The sequence below is a fragment of the Ceratotherium simum genome, chromosome 8, assembly GCF_057802395.1.
Source record: "Ceratotherium simum simum isolate JZ-2026a chromosome 8, ASM5780239v1, whole genome shotgun sequence".
NCBI classification, from domain to species: Eukaryota; Metazoa; Chordata; class Mammalia; order Perissodactyla; family Rhinocerotidae; genus Ceratotherium; species Ceratotherium simum.
This window is the reverse complement of record NC_141907.1, coordinates 7,140,298-7,160,517: the sequence shown is the minus strand read 5'-3', so window position 1 is coordinate 7,160,517 and position 20,220 is coordinate 7,140,298. Positions and strand designations below refer to the sequence as shown.

Here is a 20,220-nt window from a genome sequence, read left to right as displayed (position 1 = left end):
GGATTTGGTGTTGCTGAAATTAAAGCAGGAGAAGCCCGACTGTTGGTGGTACTAACCACAGGCGCCAACAGCGTGGCTTGTCAGCTGTCCCCGGTGGCGGTGGTTTGGGTTTTGCTGATGGGGGGACACAAAACCCTTGCCCTAGGCAGCAGGCCAGGCTGGAAATCTCGGTTCCAGCCCAGCTCTTTCCCTCCTTCCACATGGCGCTCTGCTCAGGGCTGGAATACAGTCAGGAGCCAATCGGGTAAAGATCCCCACCTTCTAGAGGCTCCCTGACATTCTCAAAAGAAAGCATAAGTCAACTGTATGCTGAGTTAGGAGGTTGTAAACACTGCAAGACAAAGCAGAGCAGGGTCGGGGCTGCAGTTTCTAGAAGGTCAAGTTCGAGCAAGGCTCACAGGCCCGTGAGGGAACCGCCCGTGAGGGAACCGCGCAGGGACCTGGGGAAGCGCATCCAGGTAGAGGGAAGCCCCCTACCCCTGGGCTGAGGCTGGAAGAGTTTACCTCTGTTTGGAGGCTGAAACAACACCAGGCTTTAAAGGAGGCTGATCCAGAGGGCTGGAGGCTTCGAGGAGGGGAGCACATGAGCAGACCCTGGAGGCCAGCAGGGCTAAACCAGGTGGGCTGGGGAGGAGGACACACAGGTGACAGCAGGACAGTGCAGGGCAGGCTGGGGGCTGGGCCAGGTGTGGTCTGCCTGGAGGAGGAGGTGCACACACACAGGTAACAGCAGGTCGCTACAGGGCATGCTGGGGGCAGGCCCAGGTGTGGTCTGCCTGGGGAACTAGGAGGCAGCGGGAAATGAGTCAGCTATGGCCAGACCACAGTGCCAGGCAAAGACCCCTGGCGGTGGGGGAAGTGATGGAATGGTCACTTGGGTGGCCTGGGGGAGGGGGCTGGAGGTTGGCAGGGAGCAACAGGAGGCAGTGACAAGCCAGGAGGCTGCTACAGGATACCAGGGAAGAGACGAGGGTCTGGACAGGTCGGGGTGCTGAGGACGGGGAGGGGAGACCCACATGACACTGGACTGGAAGAGTGAATCTGGGAGGCAGGGGAGGGGCGAGGGGGGAGGACCTGGCCCAGAGCTGGGTGACTCGGGCTGATGTCATGGAGGGGGAGCCAAGATGACACAGGAGCAGTGCCCTGATGGGAAGTGGGGTGCACAGAGGACTGGAAGTCCCCATCTAGAGAGACTGCTCACAAGTAACCGAGGCCAGCAGCCCACCAGGAGGATCTGGAGTTTCCTTCCCGGCTCATTCTCCCTGGGCCTGGGGCACGTTCCCTGCATGGAGGAGGGGGCAGGCTAACACTGTCTCCTCCATCTTGCGGGGCAAGTTCTACTAGATAAGCTGGGCCAGGGAGAGTCGGGAGATGAGGCCCTGGTTCTCAGACTCGCCGCAGCATTGGGAGGGAGCAGGTGTCTGTGTGTGGAAAAGGCTCCACAGGTGACTGTGGTGACAGTCAGCCTTGGGAATTTAGAGTCCCCTGATAGATTGTTCTGGATCTGTCTTTTGGGACTTTGGCATTCTCCACTGGCATCTACTGGGGGAGTCCTTCCTGGAGAACATTGAGGGGAGGGCCAGGGAGCTGCTGGTCTGTATCCGACTGCCCTCTGCTAAAGCTGGAAACAAGGGAGGTGTGAGCACGCACGGAAGTCCCCTTCCTCCCGCCTTTCTGTGTGTGTGTTGTGTGTGTCATAGGCCGATGCTGGGCAGTTTACAAGGGGCTTTTACACGAAGATCTCATTGAATGCTCCCAGAAACCCTATGGGGTAGATGCTGTTAGATCCCCATTTACCAACAGGAAAATGGGGCACAGAAATGTTCTTCATTGTGCCCAAGGTCACACCTTCTTCATTCATATCCTCAGCATAAGTTTATTAAGTGCCTCCTACTGTGTACCTGGCTGGGTGCTGGGAAGCACAGTGCAGGACAGGTCCTGGCTTTGGAGCTTTTATTCTAGTGGAGGAGACAAGCGGCAAGCCGACACAGGTCCCAAGGATTTGGACACTGCCGAGTGTCAGGAAGAGAACAGATACAGGGTGACTGAGTGCCACCTCTTCCGGGGGATCACAGGGCTCTTGTGGGCTGGGACCTAAGGAGGAATGGCCAGTTTACCCAAGGGGACTGGTGAGGACCTGCTGAGAGCCAGGCTTGTGCTGGGGACACAGACTGGGCTGGGCCTGCTGACCCCTAAGCCCAGAGGGGCCTGTGGGAAGGGCTGATGGGCACGGGAGCTTCTGGCATGCGGGGAGGGGCGGGGACACCAGAGGGCAGGTGCCCCTGCAGGGGCCGTGGATGAGAGGAAGGCTCTCGCCAGCCACTTCCAGGTGGCCCCAAGCGGAGAAGTGTCACAGGATTTAAAAAGGCAGACATGGGCTGGAGAGGATGCTAGTTTCTGCGTTTTTTTTTTTTAACCATGAAGTTATTCTATGAGTATTATAGAAAAGTTTTAAACATAATGGGGAAAACTGCCCCAGACCCAACAACACTGTTACATTTGGACGTTCCTTGTAGAGTCTGTGGACACACACGTTCTCACAGCAGCACCCACGTGTAAGACTGAATAGCACTGACAGGTGCCAGGGGCTGCTCGGAGCACATTTTCCAGACTACCTCACTGGTCCGATTATCATTTCATTTTACGGCTGAGGGATGAGGCGCAGGGAGGGTCAGTGACCTCCCCAAGCCCACCCACAGGTGACATGCAGCTCTGTTAGAGTCCCTCTACATAACGGCCCAATGGGGGCTGGGTTGCAGCTTCCCAGGGAGCCCCCCTCCCCATCTTCACTCACATGCAGCGCCATGTGCCCTGTGAAGGCTCCTTACCCCTGGTTCTTGCCCACCACCAGCCCCCCAAGGTGCCTCCCCAGCATTTTTTTGCAGCCTTGTTGTGTGGGTGGCATTGACATCGGTAATGTCTGACTTGCCTGGCCTGGGCACATGAAGGGCAGGGCTATTCCGTCCCATCTGGAGGCCCTATCCCAGTCTGGAGCAGTCACTCGCTGCTCAGCGGGCATTGGCTACCTCAGGTCTTGGAGGACACTGTGCTGACAAGTGGCAGGAGGAGGACAGAGTGAAGGGGAAGTGGCAGTGCAGGCTGGAGCAAAGTGGCTGCCTGCTTGCTGGATGGGCCAGGGCTCACCTGCAGAGCCTGCCCGGGGCAGGCCAGGAAGGGCGTGCTGCAGGGCTGCATGGATTATTTGCCTCTGCAGTGTGTCCGCTGCTTCCCAATGCCCAGCTGTGGCTGAGGTCAAGATGCTGAGGGGAAGAGGGCATCACTTCAGCGGTGCCCCTTTTGGCTTTTTCTCTTTTCTGTCCACTGTGTGACCTTGGGCACGTCCTGGCTTCTTACCCGAGCTGCCCCATATTGACTTTAGTCTGCACAGCAAACCGGGAGGTCTGACTCCGTAGCCCCATTTCATAGATGAGGGAACCGAGGCTCAGGGAACGTGGACTCCAATGAACTCAGCCCATAATGTGGGCCCGACTCCAAAGCTGAGCTTTCTCTAGCAGCTCCTCCCAGCCTCAGCCTGCTGAAACGCTGAAACGCTGAACAGCGGCAGTGCTGGGTGATAAACACGTTGCATTCCTGTGTCATTTCTCTTCTGGAAATAGCTCTGTACTCCCAGGGTGGCTGGCAGGTATTTCTGATCTTCATCTTTGAAGGTTTGATGAGCTGGTAAGAAGAAGAACCAGTTCTCCATGGGCAGGGTGGTATCGGGGGCTGAAGAGAAAAGCACGCATTAATTATTTTCCCTTTCTGTCTTCACTAAACCAGTGGCAGTGAGTCACTCATCTCTGAGGAGAGGCATCAGCTACAGCACCCCAAACAGGGAACAGCCGGGGCACCCGCCTGGGCCCCAGGCCCTGACCTGGGGAACAGAGACATATGCATTTGCTGCCAGGACTGACTTGTTTGTATACCTCTCCAAGATCCCAGTGCTCTCTAAAGCCCCCTCCCCTGAACCATGTCCCCCACTTCACCCACCCACCATCTTACAGACCCAGCAGTGATGAAACAGTAGCTCTGTGGGCCAGGAGCTGGACCAGGCATGACACCATCACACCCATCACCAACCACACTAAGTGGCATTGCCCTCCCTCGGCCAAGAGGCCAGACCTGCTCCTTCCGAGTGTTTGAGCAGCAGAGCTTGGACTTCCTGAGTGAAGGCCACAGGGCAGGGCACGGGAGGTAGTAGGGCCCGTGGCCCGGGCTGTGGCTTGTTCCTCTTGGTATTCATGGTGCCTGGCACAGACCTGGCATGAATGGCTTCTAACCCCGATGGGCAGCCCACCTGGGGGAGAGCCTGTCCCCGTTAACTTCACACTCCTTTTCGTGGACACGTGGCCAGTGTCCCCTGTGAGAACCATCTGCATGGAGAAGGAGCTTGCTCACTTAGAGATAGAACAAGACCCCAGGGTTACACTCGGTCAGGTCTCTAACTCGGCTAACGGGACCTTCTGTGTGACCAAGATGTTGTCCCTTCTCTCTCCCCACAAATCACATGTGCAGCCCTGGGTCACTGCTCCTGACTAGGCAGCAGCCAGGCAGTGTCAAATGGGCCCGCACATGGGTGAGGCCTCTGGGTTCAGAGGGTGACGTTACAGCCTGGTGCCTAACGAGGATGTCACATAGGCGGCAGCATTCACCTGGTTCTAGTCGCAGCAGCTCCTACTGGGCAGTGCCCTTGGCCTCCCTGAGCTCCACAAAAGGAGCTCCCTAGCCTCCGCCCTGAGGGTCCTGAAGGCTGAGCCAGTAATGGGGGTGGGCCGTGGAAGCCAGTAGGTGCTGGGCATCAGGAGGGCTGCGGGTCATTCCCGAGGCCTGTGTGCGCTGGGGCTGGGATTTGATCAACAGTGGCTGAATTCAAGGCTGTCGGTGGTCAATTCCAGAAAAAAAACAGTCTGCCCCATCGCCCTGGGGCAGGACTCATCGCCTAGGTTTCTCACTGTTCTGTCTTTGAGTTGAGTGGGCAGCCTCAGGGGTGACGTGGTGTGGGGTCTGGAGCACTATGACCAGGAGGCCTCGGCTGGAGTTGGGTTCTCACACTCCCCTGGGGGACCCTGGAGCGCTGCTTCACCACCGAGTCCCACTTGCCGCGTCTAGGAAATGGGACTAACGGCACCCACCTCACACTGAGAATGTGCACCGACGGGGCAAGCTGTCAGCTACAAGGAGGAGGTCAGGGAGGAAAACAACGGCCTGGGCGGCAGAAGCCCAGTCCTTTTCCTTCGCTGCCAAGCAAATGACAGATGGGCCCAGAACCTGCAGGAAGACCTCAAGGAGCAGCCCGTTACCTGGGGTGCAGAGCCCACCTGCCCTGACCTTTCAGAGACTTAAGAATCTTTCAGGCACAGATGACGCTCCCAGCGGAGGTTCCCTGGGGGGCACCCACGTCCACGGTGCAGCAGCCCCCACAAGCCATCCTAGCGATTGTCTGAGATGCCTGGAGACATCATCAGAGATCCTGTCAAGTTCCACACTGTGCCTGCCCAGAGGAGGTAAACGAACGCTCCGAGCAGCTGCAGTGGAAACTAAAGGGTTTCTTGCTGAGCCCCAGCAGCTGGTTGTGGTGCTGTGGATGGTGCACAGGCTTCAAATCCTGGCTCTGCACTTGCCAGCAAAGCGGCCTTGGCCGAGATGCTGCAAGAGCCTCCAACTCATCTGGGAGATGTTTAAAAATACGGATTGCTACAGCACAGATGTGCTGAGTCAGACTCTGAGGGGTAGGGCTGAGAATCTGGGTTTTGAACCTCTTCCAGGTGACTGTGAAGTTGGCTGAGGCCTGGGCCGTCTTAAGTGCAGTCTCACTTGACTATCTGAGGAGGAGCCCGACATTCATGTAATGCTTTGGTTGCTTCCACAAGGTGGAAGGTTTCTCTCTCTCTCACATGAAAGCCTCCGCTGGAAGGCAGCAGGGCTTGGAGAGATCCTCCTGGAGCCCAGTTCTGTCTTCTGCTGCCCTGCCCCCTCCTCCCCATGCTGTCCTTCTCTGGGCAGTCAGAGCCAGCAAGATGGGGCTGCGGGAGCAGTGGAGGGCAGGTGCTTCCCTTTAAGGGCCCAGCCCAGAACCTGCTCTTGTCACATCCACTCGCATCCTTTTGGCTAGAAGTCAGTCTCATGGCCTCACCTGGCTACAAGGAGGGCTGAGAAATGTGATCTTTAGCTGGGTACCACATGCCCACTTCACTCTGGGAGAGCAGGTGGTCGAAGACAATTCCCAACCCCGCCGCAGCTTCCCTGGGGGCTTGGTGGATGTGTTGAGACAGTGTGTGCTCCCCAGCATCAGTTGCGGTCGTGGATCCTGGGTTGATGAGGAGAGGCAGACTTGGGTCCCAGGCCCCTGACAAGCTGATGAGAACTATGGACTGGTCTCTCCCCAAAATGCCCAGAACAGAATTCCACATGTAACCTTAGGGATTTTCAGCCACCCCCGTGTGCTGTCTTGGTGCTCAGTGACTTCTTGCTGTGCTCTGGATCACAAGGTCACACTCACACTCCCTGACAGGACCTTGCAGGTCCTGTGTGGCCTGACCCCCTGACCCTTGCCTTCTTTTCCAGCGTTTTCACCGTGCTCCTCCTCTGCTCTAGCCACTGGCCTTCCTTCAGTCTCCTGCCCAGGCCTGTCTCCTTTGCCTCAAGAGCTCACCATCCCCTCAGCTGGTTGAGGTCCACTAATGAGCCAGCTCACAGCAAGCCTTTCTGACTTCCCTTCCTTCGCTATTTGAATATATTGTTTCTGGTGGACATGTCAGAAGTTTGTTTTCTAGTAGATTTAAAATAAATGACAACTAGTGTAAGATCTTCAGTGAAGTAGGAAGGCCTGTTGTTCCATTACACACAGGGCCTTGGAGCCCAAGTGCCACTCCGTCATGGCCTTGTTAAAGATGTCTATTCTGTTGTGATTTAATCAGCAGCGGTGCCCTGAGGGCAGGATCCATGCCCACTTTTGCTTCTCTCTGTATTTCTCCTCCGAGCCCAGGGAAGGTGCTCAGGAAGTACCTGTTGGGTGTTAACTGGACACACACTGGCATCCCTCCTGCATCGATGAATGTGTCTCAATGGTCTCTTGTCTTTCAGAACACCCAGTGCATTCCAGAAGGCTTGGAGAGCTACTATGCAGAGCAAGACTCCAATGCCCGGGGGAAATTTTACACCGTCATAAACCACTACAACCTGGCCAAGCAGAGCATCACCCGCTCAGTGTCGCCGTGGATGTCCGTTCTGTCGGAAGAGAAGCTGTCAGAGCAGGAGACTGAAGCCGCTGAGAAGTCAGCCTAGCGAGATGGGCAAGTTCCTTACAATGTGTCACTTGAAAGTAACAAAGGGACTTTGAGGGACATTTCATTAAATATAATTACTGATAATTTAGAGGTTACTCATTTATGGTGCAACTGCTTCTGTTTGCTAATGCTGCTTTGCAAATAAAACTTGCTGCAGACCACCCATGGGCATAAAATCAAGTGCATATCAGCATTGCTTAAAGAGCTCCGACACCACCTTTCATGTTAAGGAATCTTAATTTAGCTACTTTACTGGGATTTATTGGATGCTGTCAAAAAATAAATTTACAATGGAGATGCAAGGAGTTTGGACTTCAGATAAATAATGCATTTTGTGGAACTGATTTTTTAAAAGCCCCCTTGCTGTTTGCAAATCTTGCTCCAGAGCCATATCTAGAGTGACCCCTTGCTTTGCTCTGAGCAAGCTGTACTTCCCATTTCTTCCACCTGCTGTCAGATGGCCACAGTGCCCATCGCCAAGACACACTTTAGTGAGTGGGGTCAAGGAGGAAGGAGAAATGACAGCGGGCAGCAGATGCACCCTCTCCTTCCCTGTGCTCAGTCCTAAGTGTGCAAGTGCCCTGCTACAGGCACACTTGGGTGGTTCTGTTACTGCTGTCGACAGAACATCACTCAGTCTCCTCTGGCGTTGGCATCTTGGTACAGAGGGCTCCCCTGGGTAGAGAAGGCTGTGTTTCCACTCGAGTGCATGCAGACCATGTCAAAAAGCATGGAGGCGAGGGGACTCTGGAGAGAGACGACCCCCGGCTGCAGGCTACAGAACTCCCTTCTCTGTAGGTAGTCCGTCTGCTCTGTGATGTGCCGAATAGCAACGAAACCCCATTGGCCCTTTTGTTCACTTGATTATGAATAAATTTGCACTGATAGCCCTGTTAGCAAGTCAGTTTTTAAAGAATTAGCTAGGTGGGAAAAGTGAAAATGTAATTGCTGGTCAGCCAAGGCTCCTTTAAGTTTTATTTTGTGAAATGGATATAACTGCTTTGCTCTAAGAAACAGGCAGGAAAGGCTGGTGGGGGGGGGGGGCTGTTGTGGCACCTTTCATATCCTATTATGACATTTCAAGTCACAATCTTTGTAAGAAAATTATGTTTCAACGTGAATCTTGACATTAAAGTATATGTTTACAAAATTGCCAGTTAGGTCAACTAAGTGTGTAAGTCAATTAAATAGAAAAGACATTCACAGACATTTTCTTCCATGTTATTTGAATGTGTTGTTTCTGGTGGACATGTCAAAAGTTTCACTGTTTTTTAGTAGATAAAAAATAAATGACAAATAGTGCAAGATCTGTTGCGAACAAGCATGGTGATCATTTTTAGCTCCATTACTGTATCCTGAAATGTGCTTCCAAAACATAAACTATATTTTATTATCAATGACCATCACCTCAGAGCACTGGGTGTGCATCAGAAAGTCATGTGCTGTGAAGTCATCTGCAGTGAAGCTGTGGGGAATGCATAAAGAGCAATAACTACGTGCCAGAACTCTTCCTGCATAGACAGATCTATAAATGAAGTCAGCTCATGTAAACACAGTGCCAAGGCCACCCCTATTTGTATGTTCTAGCAGATGTGTACTTTATTGACTGTAAATTCATTCACATGTAACTTTGGCATTTTCACTCTGTGCAAATAAAGAACACAAGGACCCCTGTGGCTGCCTGACGGACTGTCTGTACAGCACACGCATTTTGCAAGGAGTGCAGAGCCATCCACACCCACGTGAGGTGGGGCCCTGTGAACACCAACCAGGATGCTTTCTGCACAGATGTGGCTGCAGATGTCTTGTGCTTCCAGTTACAAAAAGGCATTCCTCTTTACGTTTCCTAGAGGGTCAGACGCACAGGCCCAAGAGCAGCAGGCCCAGTCGCTTCTCTGAACAAAAGCTCCTTGGGCCCCAGTGGCAGGAAGTCAGGCCTCCTATGCCCCCTGCGTGCCCTGTCAGGAAGGTGTTCGGGGGAGCACTTCTGGGAGGAGCAGGCCTGGCGGCCCCTTGCTGAGTGCCCCAGAGTCTGTCCCCACACTTCTTCCCTGACAGGAGACAGGTGGGTGCCTAGTGAATTTCTAAACTTGGACCCACTGACAATATGTTAAGTGGCTGTAATCATATTTACTAGATTAACAAGGCAAAGGTGAGTTTTATTTTCTAGTTGGCTCAGGCAGACAAGAAGCCACAGAAAACAAAGAAGTGATGGTTTGTTGTGAGAAGTTATTAACTAGTGCTCTTCCCTCAAGCCACCAAGTGGGAAAGGCCGGTGCCTTCCTCTGAGCCCTGGACAGTTCTCCGAGCGGAAGAACTGTCCCAGCCCCGCCCCTGGAAGACAGCCCCTCTCCACTGCAGCCTCCAGTTGTAGGTGCAGTTATCAACAGCCCCTCTCCATGTCGCCCATCTTGCTTCATGGTTGCTGCCATACAGACCACTTTCTATTTGTGTTCACTGTTTTCTTTTTCAGCTACTAAACAGGCTTAAAACCACAGGTTTGGGCGTCCATTTTATGAGAGTATGTCTGTCTCAGTCCCCCACCCAATGGCTCTGTGATAAAATCCGGTCACAACCACACTCCGAGGCTAGAGACACAAGACAGTGCACTGTTTGCCAGAAGCGACCGGGCAGAAATTCCTGTCGCATCCCCACTGCCCGCGGCCAGCAGAGACGGCCGCCCAGCCTAGCTGTCGTACCAGTCGAGGAAGAGCAAGGAGAAGGAGCACATCACCAGGAAGAAGAGGACCCACACTCGGAAGCCGGCGTTGTTCTTAATGGCCTGGGGAGGGTACAAGAGCACAGGTGTTTTTATCACACAGGATTGGGCTTGAAAGACCCTCAAATGCTTCCTCTGTTTGCATGCACTCTCCCTATCTTGGCTATATCTCTGTGTATTCCTCAATCCTATGCTTACCTTGAATAGATGGCTTAATGATTAAGCAAAACCAAAAAGTGGGTTTAAAATCCATCAGAAGACAAACGGGTTGTATTTCCCTCACAGTTAGCCGTTATTTAGAGGTCTTACACAATTCTCCTGGGAAACACAACACCCCAGAAATGGCTCACGTGTGTCCCAGGGTTAAAACCACATGTGTAGGCTCAGAGCACTGCGTCTGAGCAGTGTTTCCCAGCAATGTGATGGCAGGGGTTGCCCAGGAACAGTCCCACGTCGACCCAAACCCAAGGACCGCACTCAGAAGACAAAGTCCCCTCAACAGAGACAACTGGTGGCCTCCATAAACAGCAGCCAGGGCTCTGGCCCTCAGTAGGGGTCCAACAAGCTTCTCCAGTGGCACCCACCCCTGTTTAGGGAGCCGGTTCGACCCTTGCCGAGAGTGACCCCATGTGCCCTAGGTCGCTCCTGTGGAGGGCGGTGAGCCATTGCCTCCTGGTAACAGTGGGCACCTGGGCATGGCAGGGACAGAATGTCACCGTCTAGCACACAGCTGCGAGATGAGCCCTGCCAGCGAGGCTAATGCTACTGCCTGGAATCAGTGCCATGTCAAATCAGACTCAGGGGCCCAAAGAGTACCCACCTCTCTGATGTCTTCATTGCCCTCCTTGATGTTCTCAGTTGCCCCTACAACTAACTGGTGAATGCTGTCAATCTCGGCTTCCTGTGGAAGACAAGAGTGGCAGATAAACACAGCCACCTCCTCCTCCCCCAAGCATACATCATGATAAACCAGTAGCTGCCACTTACTAAGGGGCTGGGGCTTTACACACATGAACCCAGGAATCCTCACAGTACTCCGAAAGGTAGGCAACACCCCCATTTTACAAAAGGGAAACTTAAGGCCCAGAGAAGTTTAATAACTTCCCAAAGTCACACAGCAACCAAGTGGTAGGACTGGGATTGGACCCCAGTGCCCATGTCCCTTCCACCTCAGCTGCTGCCTCTCTTGTGCCGCTCGCCAGACAGTAAGGGACAAACACATATGAGCTGCCGGTTGCAGAGCAGCCACCACATGCCAGGGGCTTTCCCTCTAGTCTCTGATGTATTCCTCATGAAGTCCAGAGAAGTCAGCTTCAGAACGCATGTGCTTTCAAACACACACTGGCTTCAGAAAAGTGCTCTGTGTTTTACCATCAGATCTCTAAAAAAAAGGCTAAAATCTAAAAATCAAAATGGAATGCAGGATGTTTGCAAAAAACGTTTACTCCAAACACTGGGAAAGCTTCAGAACTATGGGATCCTGGTCTTATACACGGAACATCTGGCTTATAATAAGCACCCACAATTCCATAGGTAGTAAACAATGCCAGACGGGTCTCAGGAGCAGGGGGTCTCTCTCTTCCCTCCCTTTAGGCGGTGGGGGGAGGGGAGTGTGAGGGGAGGGTTTTAGAGAAGACTGACTGATACAGAACTGCAGCGAGGAAAGCAACCTTTAGCCATTTGATTCTTAGCAACACTCCTACGAATGTTACGTAGTCTAAGGACATAAGGGCTGGCGATTGCTTTGCTTGAGAATCATACTTTTTGGGAGAATCTCAAAGTGGGAGCTAACTGACCGCTGCCAATGTTCTATGAAAGAAGTCGATATGAACAACCTTGCAACATAGATGAAAACAGCAAGACTGACCCAACTTTTCTCAGGTCTTAGAAACTCCTGAGAAGCCAGGTGAGGCTCCCGCCCACGCTCTGCACACCTTCCCCAGGTGGAGCGCCCGGAGCCGCTGGGGTGGTGGGAAGCAGGGCCGTGGGGCGAGCGGCTCTCCTCTGCCTGCTCGGGCGCACGCCCAGGGCTCTGGAACAGCTACTTCCCAACCAAGAATCCAAGTCCTGCCCAAGAACCAGCTGTTGATGGAACGGCCATCGGTACTTCTGAGCAGCTGGGCTGAGTGGAGGAGCACAAGGATCGGTGCGATTCTGACTTTTACTGCATTTTGCCAAGCAAGACCTCAGAGCATTCAGTGCACACAAGGTACACGGTGGTCAAGTTCCCTTTGCCAGTGGCTCCTGGCTGTGCTGGTGACACAGTACAGCACCCAGGTCTGTCACAGCCACACTAGAAGTAACAACAGTTCCCACGCACTGAGCCTGCTGCGTGCCAGGCGTGTCAGGCACTTCCTATTCACGAGCTCTGAGAGTGAGGCAGGGGACATCTGCCCCATTTTGCAGAGGGGAACAGGGCTCAAGAGAGCCCCAGGTGACACGACGCATGATGGGGAGCCCAGATCAGAACCATCTGTCGGACTCCCCCTGGCCTCTGAGCTCTTCCTACCATGTGGAGCTGCCTCTGGAAACAAGTCATGTGATCTGAGAGGGCGACATCTGACTGAACGGTTTTATGTGTCAGGCGCCTGAACTGACAGTCATCAGGCTGCTACATGAAGGCTTATTAGCACACACACGCTTGAGTAGTTCCTTCAATGTGCTATTAAAAAGGGCAACTCTTATGAACCTGAACTTCCAAACTGTTGTTAGACTTACTGTGCCTAATTTACAATGATTTGACTCTAGCTGTGTGGTTTAGGGGAAGTTTTGTGAATGGAGTATCTTAAGCCAACTAGCCCAGTTAAACACAATGGAGAAAAATGATTTTGTCTTTCAAACCCTTCCACAGTCTGTGGATGCTTAAAAAAGGGCAAATTTATCAGGTCTCTAAAAATTCTGCCAGTTACTGGCTGGAGGAATTTCAGAACTGCAGGCAGGGAGAAATAACATGAAAATCCACTTACGAGAACCATCACATTTCCTGTGAGGACACTACACCTGAGGTAGCATGGACCCGGCATTTTGAGGGGGCTGAGTCTGAGCTCCTGTAACACTATTATTGAAAAGCTACTACCCATGAGGCACTGTGTGGGGCACTTCCCATGGGTTACCCCTGAACCTTACAACGGCCCTGCAAGGGTCCCTCCATTTTATAGATGGGAGAGCCATGCTCAGAGGCTACCCAGCTTACCCAAAGGCATCCAGAACCAACACCTACCTGATTGCCTCCTCTGTGTGCCCCACTGCACGGGGCAGCCACGGGTCCCAACCCGTGCCAGCCAGCGGCTCCCATGTGGAGAGCTCCCCTCACATGCAAAGGCCGCGCCAGGGGAACGAGGGGCTTCCCACCAAGCAGCTCGATGACAGCACACTGGGCAACAGCACCTGGCTCTGGGCACAGGGCTGCAGAGGTCAGAAGACTTCAGAAGAAATGTCCTGAGTTCTTCATATATTCCTTTTTTAAGCTAAAACTGAAAACGACTATCTTTGTCTTACCTGTTGTAAAACCTTTTCTGTGAATATTTCTTGGAGTCTGGAAATTTCAACCACTTTCCCTTCGATTTGCCTTCATAAAAAAATAGATTACATATTAACTATTAGGACCTGGTAATCTTAACAGAACTGTCACACATTTCTAAAGAAACTCTCTCCCCTAAGTATGAGAGGGAAGGGGACACCATGTCACCCGCAAGAGAGGGAGGGGACACCATGTCACCCGCAAGAGACGGAGGGGACACCATGTCACCCGCGAGAGACGGAGGGGACACCATGTCACCCATGAGAGAGGGAAAGGACTCCAGGTCAAGCTCAGGGAAGGAGGAGATGGGGAGAGGAAGGTTCATTCTACTTCCCATTCCCCTTTAATGTCTCCCAGCTTAGTGGGGCACCCTGGACTGTTTGGAAATGTGCCCTTCCGTGTAAGATGACCCGCAGTGCCCCTGCCTTCTGAGTCAGTGCGTGGGGCCAGGAGCACACGGCCACATCCCAGTTACATAAGGCACAGTCTCCTAATAGTAAGGCCCGTGCCTAGCCTAGTAACCACAGTAACACATGGTGGGGATGCAAAAGAAAACCTCAGGATACGCTGATGACCCAACTCTGTTACTGCTCAGCAGGTTAAGGGAAAGAGTATATTTACCACTCAAACCCACTCCCTACCAAGACAAAGAACTCTTCTGATTACCTTTGAAAAATATATCTGGGTTCAGCCACTGAGTGTCTGAGCTCTCCCCTGTTTCAGGGGCAGCACGGGTGACCCTGGGGGTGGGCTAGGAGGTGGTGTGTGGCTAGACACAGATGGCGGCACGGGCTGAAGTCAACCACGGTTCCAGCACAGGCAGCAACAGAAGTGGCGCCATTTGCAGGAGGAGGTTTCCCTTTGTCAGCCGTCCTTCAAAAGGCCTCCATTTCATCTTAAGAGGAATCAAGTGTAAACAGCCCCCCAAATGGTGGTGGTAATTATACTTGGTGATCAATCTGCAATCACTAAGTGATCTTCTCGGGTGGTACAGCACCTGGGTGCCTTGTAGCAGCAGCAGGGGGTTACCTCCTACAGGCCCACAAGTTGAGGAGAGTCCATGAATCCGGGCAGCATCCCCGCACGCCCCCCAAGGGCCACACGTGGATGCCTGGGTACCAAAGTAAATTAATCAAGCTCCTAGTTTCTAGAAAAGTTGTAAACTAGGCCATCAACTCACAAAGGAACTACATACATACCTCACTTCGTCAAACAGGCTGTTCATTTCACCAATGAGGCGCTGATTTTCTTGTTCAAACTATGAGAGAACAAACACTTTAAGGATAACATCATACTGAACTTAAGTCAGAAAAGTGACACAGCCAAAGGCAAGTGTCTAGTAAGGTGTCTGTAAAGAAATCTCTGATCCATCTCCATGAATCACCCCTGAGTCCCTTTTCCAGCACGGAGCAATACGGCACTGCTGGAAGACCCTGAGCATCGGTGCTTCAGGAAGACAATAAAAATGCAACAAACAGCTAGGCTGCCTGTGGCTTGACTTTTCCACCCCATTCATTTGAACTCCAAGTATGCAAGTCAACTGTGATGACTGACTGTGAGAGCATGTAGGAACACGGGTCGGCCTCAGTTATCCTTCTTGCCCTCTGCTCTGTGCCCCCACGGGCCTTTGCTTTCTGCCTCTGGCACCTTTTTCTTTTTTTTTTTTTTGTGAGGAAAATCAGCCCTGAGCTAACATCCGTGCTAATCTTCCTCTTTTTGCTGAGGAAGACCAGCTCTGAGCTAGCATCCATTGCCTAATCCTCCTCCTTTTTTCCCCCAAAGCCCCCAAAGCCCCCAAGTAGATAGTTGTACGTCACAGTTGCACATCCTGCTAGTTGCTGTATGTGGGACAGGGCCTCAGCATGGCCGGAGAAGCGGTGCGTCGGTGCGCGCCCGGGATCTGAACCCGGGTCACCAGTAGCGGAGTGCGCACACTTAACCGCCAAGCCACGGGGCGGGCCCCTGGCAACTTTATTTTTAATGGAGTAGTAAGGTCGAGTGGCTTTGCTGAGAGCAGGGCAGCGGCAGAGCTGCACTGCGATGCGGTGTGATTTCAGAGCCGTGCCCTTGGCCAAGCCACAACAGAGACAGGCCCAGGAGCCAGAGAAGCTGCATTCCTGGTGCTCAGTCTGGTGAACAGGCTTCAGGGCTCAGTCTAGGTGAAGATGGCCACCCTGCGCCTGATACCCAGGGAGCTTGTCAGAGCTGAGTTAACTCAGCAGAGAAGACAGCTGCTCTCCTAGCCATTCTTACTAACTTGATACTGGCCAAACAAAGGATGGAGCATCTGAAGCTTCACCATGTTGTGGGGCCAGGACAATCTCTTCCTTCCCCTCACCACCAAGACCAACAGCTCCATCCTCGTGTGCCCACTCAAATCCTGAATGCGCAGATAGCCAGGGGGTGTCCTCCATCTCCTCCTCCATGTCCCCCAGACCCACCTCATATGCCACCTTCTCCATGACACCATCCCTGGCCCCAAGATCAAAGTTCTCATTTTCCTAATCTTGGCCTAACGTCTTCTGAAAACCTCTCAGGATATTAATCATTTCCTGCCTTGCCATAAGTTGTACATGTCCCAAACTCCATGTGACTATGAGCTGCTTGAGGGTGGGAACTGTACAGAATTCAACTTTGAAAAAGCATCATACATGTTCTTTCTTTCACTTCTATTACAGCTGCAGACACACCCACAAATATTTTCTGAGGCATTCTCTGTGCCAGGCACTGTGTAGGGGAACAAACTGAAGCAAGCCCTTGCTCTCCAGAGGCTTTGCAGACTGAGTGAAGATCTGGTTCTATTTGCTTAGTAAAGCAACAATGGAGAAAGAAGATAATGCTACGGAACTCACGGTGACCACCAGGGGCCATGCGGCATCTCACATGCAGGGACTCACGCTCTCCTTCACCAATGCTGCCCTACTCCCATTTCACCAGGGAGGGAATGCACTCTCACCTCTGCACCTCTCATGCTGCTCCCTCTGCTACACCTCCTCGCCCCTCCCTGCGCCCCCAGCCCTCACCTTCTGACTTGCTCACTCCCACGCACTGGAGACTCGGGGAGGCATCTCTTCCTCTGGGCAGGGCCTCAACAGTGCTTCTCATCTCCAGCCCTTCCCCTAGGCACCTCAGCCCTGCGCTCCACGCTGGCGCCCTCCCTGCCTGCCAGTTTCACCTGACAACTCACTGTATTCATTCCTTTCCTATCGTCTAAATTCCACCCTCATAATCTCTTGCTCTCCTTCAATCCGTCATCCACTCCTTGGTCAAAGTGATCTAAAACGCCAGTCACGCCACAGTGCTCGCCCTACAGATCAGATCGAAGGTGCAGTATTCCCGCGACCTGGCCACTGCCCGCCTCTGTGGGCATCTCCTGCGATCCCCCACCTCATGTCTGCATAGGATAGCTCTCAGCCTAGGATGGGTTTACCCAGGGCTGGGGAACTCGGATGGTCCCTCAAAACCCAGCGTAGGCACCTTATTAGTACCAGACACATCAGGGCAGATTTAATCACCTTCCATCATGCCCTCTCTCTTTCTGAAAAGTTCCCCTGTCCTTGACTCCATCACTCCACTTCTCATACTTGTTCAGGGGCCTGTCTTCCCTCCTGGGGCAGGGTGGTCTTTCTTCTCTGGACCCCCAGCCCAGCGCAGGGCCTGACGCTTCTCAGCTCCAGCTGCTCATCAAAACATAAAGAGGGCTCCACTCCATTCCAGACATACTGGGTCAGAAAACGGGTGAGTTGGCAAAGCTTCTGGAGGGGACGTGCTGGGGAAACTCCCTGCAGGGCCACCTCAACCAGTGGCAGGCTGTCTCGCTGGCTACTGACACGGTACCATAATGGCCCATCTAATTATGCATCAAAAAGGCTATTTAAGAGAATAAAAATTTCACTTTTGAGTTTGAAAGCATCAGTTCTGTTAACTGTCAACTCAACGGTTACTTACAAGTCCTGTACTGAAGGAAAGATACAGTTACTTCAGCATGTAGGTGCTAATTCACTTGGACTAATTCTCTCAGGTGCTACTCAGGTCGTTGGTGTTTTTTTGGTAGGGGGCATTTTCTTTGAATTTTTGTAATGACAAAATATGGCGCTAACCTTTTAAATCCACAGTCCTTTTATGCTTTTAAACTGTTGCTAAACAAGATTAACTAGGGGTTCAACGTGATTTATTACTGGAGTGTTCCTTGGGAACAAAGCTTTCTTTGTTTCCCCCCAACCTGAGGGCATGTGGCATCACACTGCACTTCCGAATTTCAGGCCTCTCGGTAATTGTTACTTCTGGAGGGCTCCTGTTAGCAGCGGTCAGGAGTGGGATTGCATTCTGGCTCTGATTTCCTTCCAACCCTTGGGGGCTTGATGCCACCTGAGAAATACCCAACCCTGGAGGAAGTGGGAGAAACAAATGCCTCAAGGGATCAAGCAGCGATACCCGCTGAAGAGAGATGTTTGCCAAAGGCCAGGAGCTTGATGGAGAGCAGCCTCCATTCAGAGGGCGGAGTTACAATGAAGCTGCTGTTTTAAAACAACAAAACCTGTTTCCTACAGCCAAGTACAAGGCAGTCACTCAATGAGATCTGGCAGGGCTCAGGCAGAGTAGGTAATGGCCAGGTTGCTGACAACATTTGCTTGCACCAGGCTTCAGGATGGTTTCTGATGCTGTCTCAACGGCAAACCTGTACACCTCACCTCTCATCTGCTGAGGAGGGCAGGGGCAGCAAATGCCAGGCGGCAGGGGTAGGTGGTGGGTATGCCAGGAGACTTGTGGGACTCCACGGGTGACCCTGGACCACTCACTGACCTTGGCCTGTCAGCTTCTCTTTGTGAACTTATGAGTTCTTAAGTTGAGAGTGAGTCTAAGGTGAGTTTTATCCTTTCCTGCCTGATTCTGAGGGTGGGGAGGGATGGCTCCTTCACTTCCTAAGCTGTATGAGCTTGGGCAAGTAGCTTAACCTTTCTGCGCCTCTGTCTTCATCACTAAAATTGGGATAATAATAGTACTTAATAGAGTCGTTAGGAGGAAGACATGCTAACATGTGTAAGTTGCTTACCAAAGTGCATGGCTCATAGTAAGCTCTCACTAAATGTTAACTATTATTATTCCTTCTCTCTGGAGTCAGATTCTGTATATGCCAAATGAGTCATTAAAGGCTTGGAAGGCCCCTTGCACCCGTCAGTTTGAAATTCCAGAGGGCCACTGTGACTCCTGGTCATTTCACTCTCTCAGGCACAAGAAATGTGCACTCAGCATCATCTTCTGGGGCTCACGGCAGCTGCAGCAGCTGGTGTCTGTGTGAAGACACAGACTTCACAAGGTGCAGTGCTGAAGGAGAAGCCTGGTCTCCACGTCAGCACCACAGACAGGGGCACCTATAGACCCTGGGAAGGCAAACCCGCTGCAGTCCACGCAACACTTTGTCCACCTACGTGAGCCACTGAAAAGAGGATGATGCCTAGAAGACGGGTAAGGTGGGCAAGCAGCGTCCTATGAGCACGACAGCAGCCAGCCTGCTGCTCTGGGCTCCCTGCCATGGCCCATTACGCTCCACACTGTCTAGGTCTCACAGCAGAATACAATGCTTTCCCTCAGTGCAGACTAATGCCCCCAGCAACCTCCCCCGGCCCCCCAACCACAGGGGTAGGCCTCATATTTAAGAGTCTAGGACTGGGGAGCTCTCTGTAAAATGGGGCCAGCAACAGTCCCTACCACGTGGGATGGCATAAATTAACGAACGCTGAGGCGCTCAGAAGCAGTACCTGGCACACGGTGTGTGTTATACGCATGTTAGGCAATACTATTTAACTGCTTTATTCCCTTTAGAAGTCAGTTAGACTTTCAAATAGGGCCCCACAAAAGGGTTTATAATCTGGTTTAAAGGATACAAATCCACACTGCGAATACATTGTTACAAAAACCCTTTTCTAATGTAATCCTCTTTACTATAGTTTTAAAAAGAAAATCACTCCCACAAAAGCCTTTGAGTATAAAAGGAGGCCAGGAGAAGTTTCTGCATTGCCAAGAGCCAAGAGCAGCTAACTGAACCAAAGACCAGGAACCCACAGGGGGCTGGAACCCACAGCGGCTCGGCCTAGAAAGCAGTCTGCCCGCTTGGCTCAGGAGCCTATACCACCCAGGGCTCTGTGGGCTCTTCCAGGTGTGCTCTTTCTGTGCCAAACACCTTTACCCTTGTCTGCGACCCTCACCTTGATCCCCACCCATGCCCCAGACCTCCCCAGGGTCTGGACCCCAGCTCTCGTGTGGCCCTCAGATTCTACCAACAATGCATGAGCTGAGCCTGGCCACCGAGGGCAGGCCTTGCTTCCAGGGGCCAAGGACACCTTTCATGAGGATTTAAGGACAGAAGTCACATTCATGTCTTTAAAAACTATCCCACAGAATACAGCAATAAATGCAGGTGGTTTCACTTGAGGCAAGTAAAATGAATGTAGGCTTAGAAAAGGAGGTATTTTCTCAATGTAACATCAGAAAACAATTTGGTTCCACTCAGCCTGACCACAAAACATCTGCTTATATTAACGCAAAGGTATTAATATACCTGTGTCATGAATTGTAAATGGAAATTTACTGTGCAAATCATAATATTCTGCAACCATTTTGGAACATGTAACAACTGCTCCTATGGGTGAAATAATGAATTAAATTGCTATTATAGGGCTTAATTCATTATTTTA

General features: G+C 52.1%; 2 protein-coding genes across 3 annotated transcripts in view; one reads left to right on the top strand and one right to left on the bottom strand.

Moving 5' to 3' along the window:
* NSG1 (neuronal vesicle trafficking associated 1) overlaps positions 1–8,319 on the top strand; it is a 31,476-nt gene extending 23,157 nt beyond the window's left edge. Inside the window, exon 5 of the mRNA XM_004432268.3 lies at positions 7,084–8,319. Coding sequence (XP_004432325.1) covers positions 7,084–7,284 — 201 coding nt within the window. The 3' untranslated portion in view covers positions 7,285–8,319. The remainder of the gene's footprint in view (positions 1–7,083) is intronic.
* Positions 972–20,220, bottom strand: part of STX18 (syntaxin 18) — a 133,810-nt gene continuing 114,561 nt past the window's right edge. The window contains exons 8-12 of one of the 2 annotated variants that reach the window (XM_087434911.1): positions 14,725–14,783; positions 13,504–13,573; positions 10,826–10,906; positions 9,986–10,068; positions 972–3,726 (exon numbers count right to left, since the gene is read on the bottom strand). In XM_087434911.1, the coding sequence (XP_087291037.1) occupies positions 3,657–3,726; positions 9,986–10,068; positions 10,826–10,906; positions 13,504–13,573; positions 14,725–14,783 (363 nt within the window). In that variant the 3' untranslated portion in view covers positions 972–3,656. Of the gene's footprint in view, positions 3,727–9,424; positions 10,069–10,825; positions 10,907–13,503; positions 13,574–14,724; positions 14,784–20,220 lie in introns of those variants that run through there. The other variant, XM_004432267.3, reaches the window with a different exon arrangement.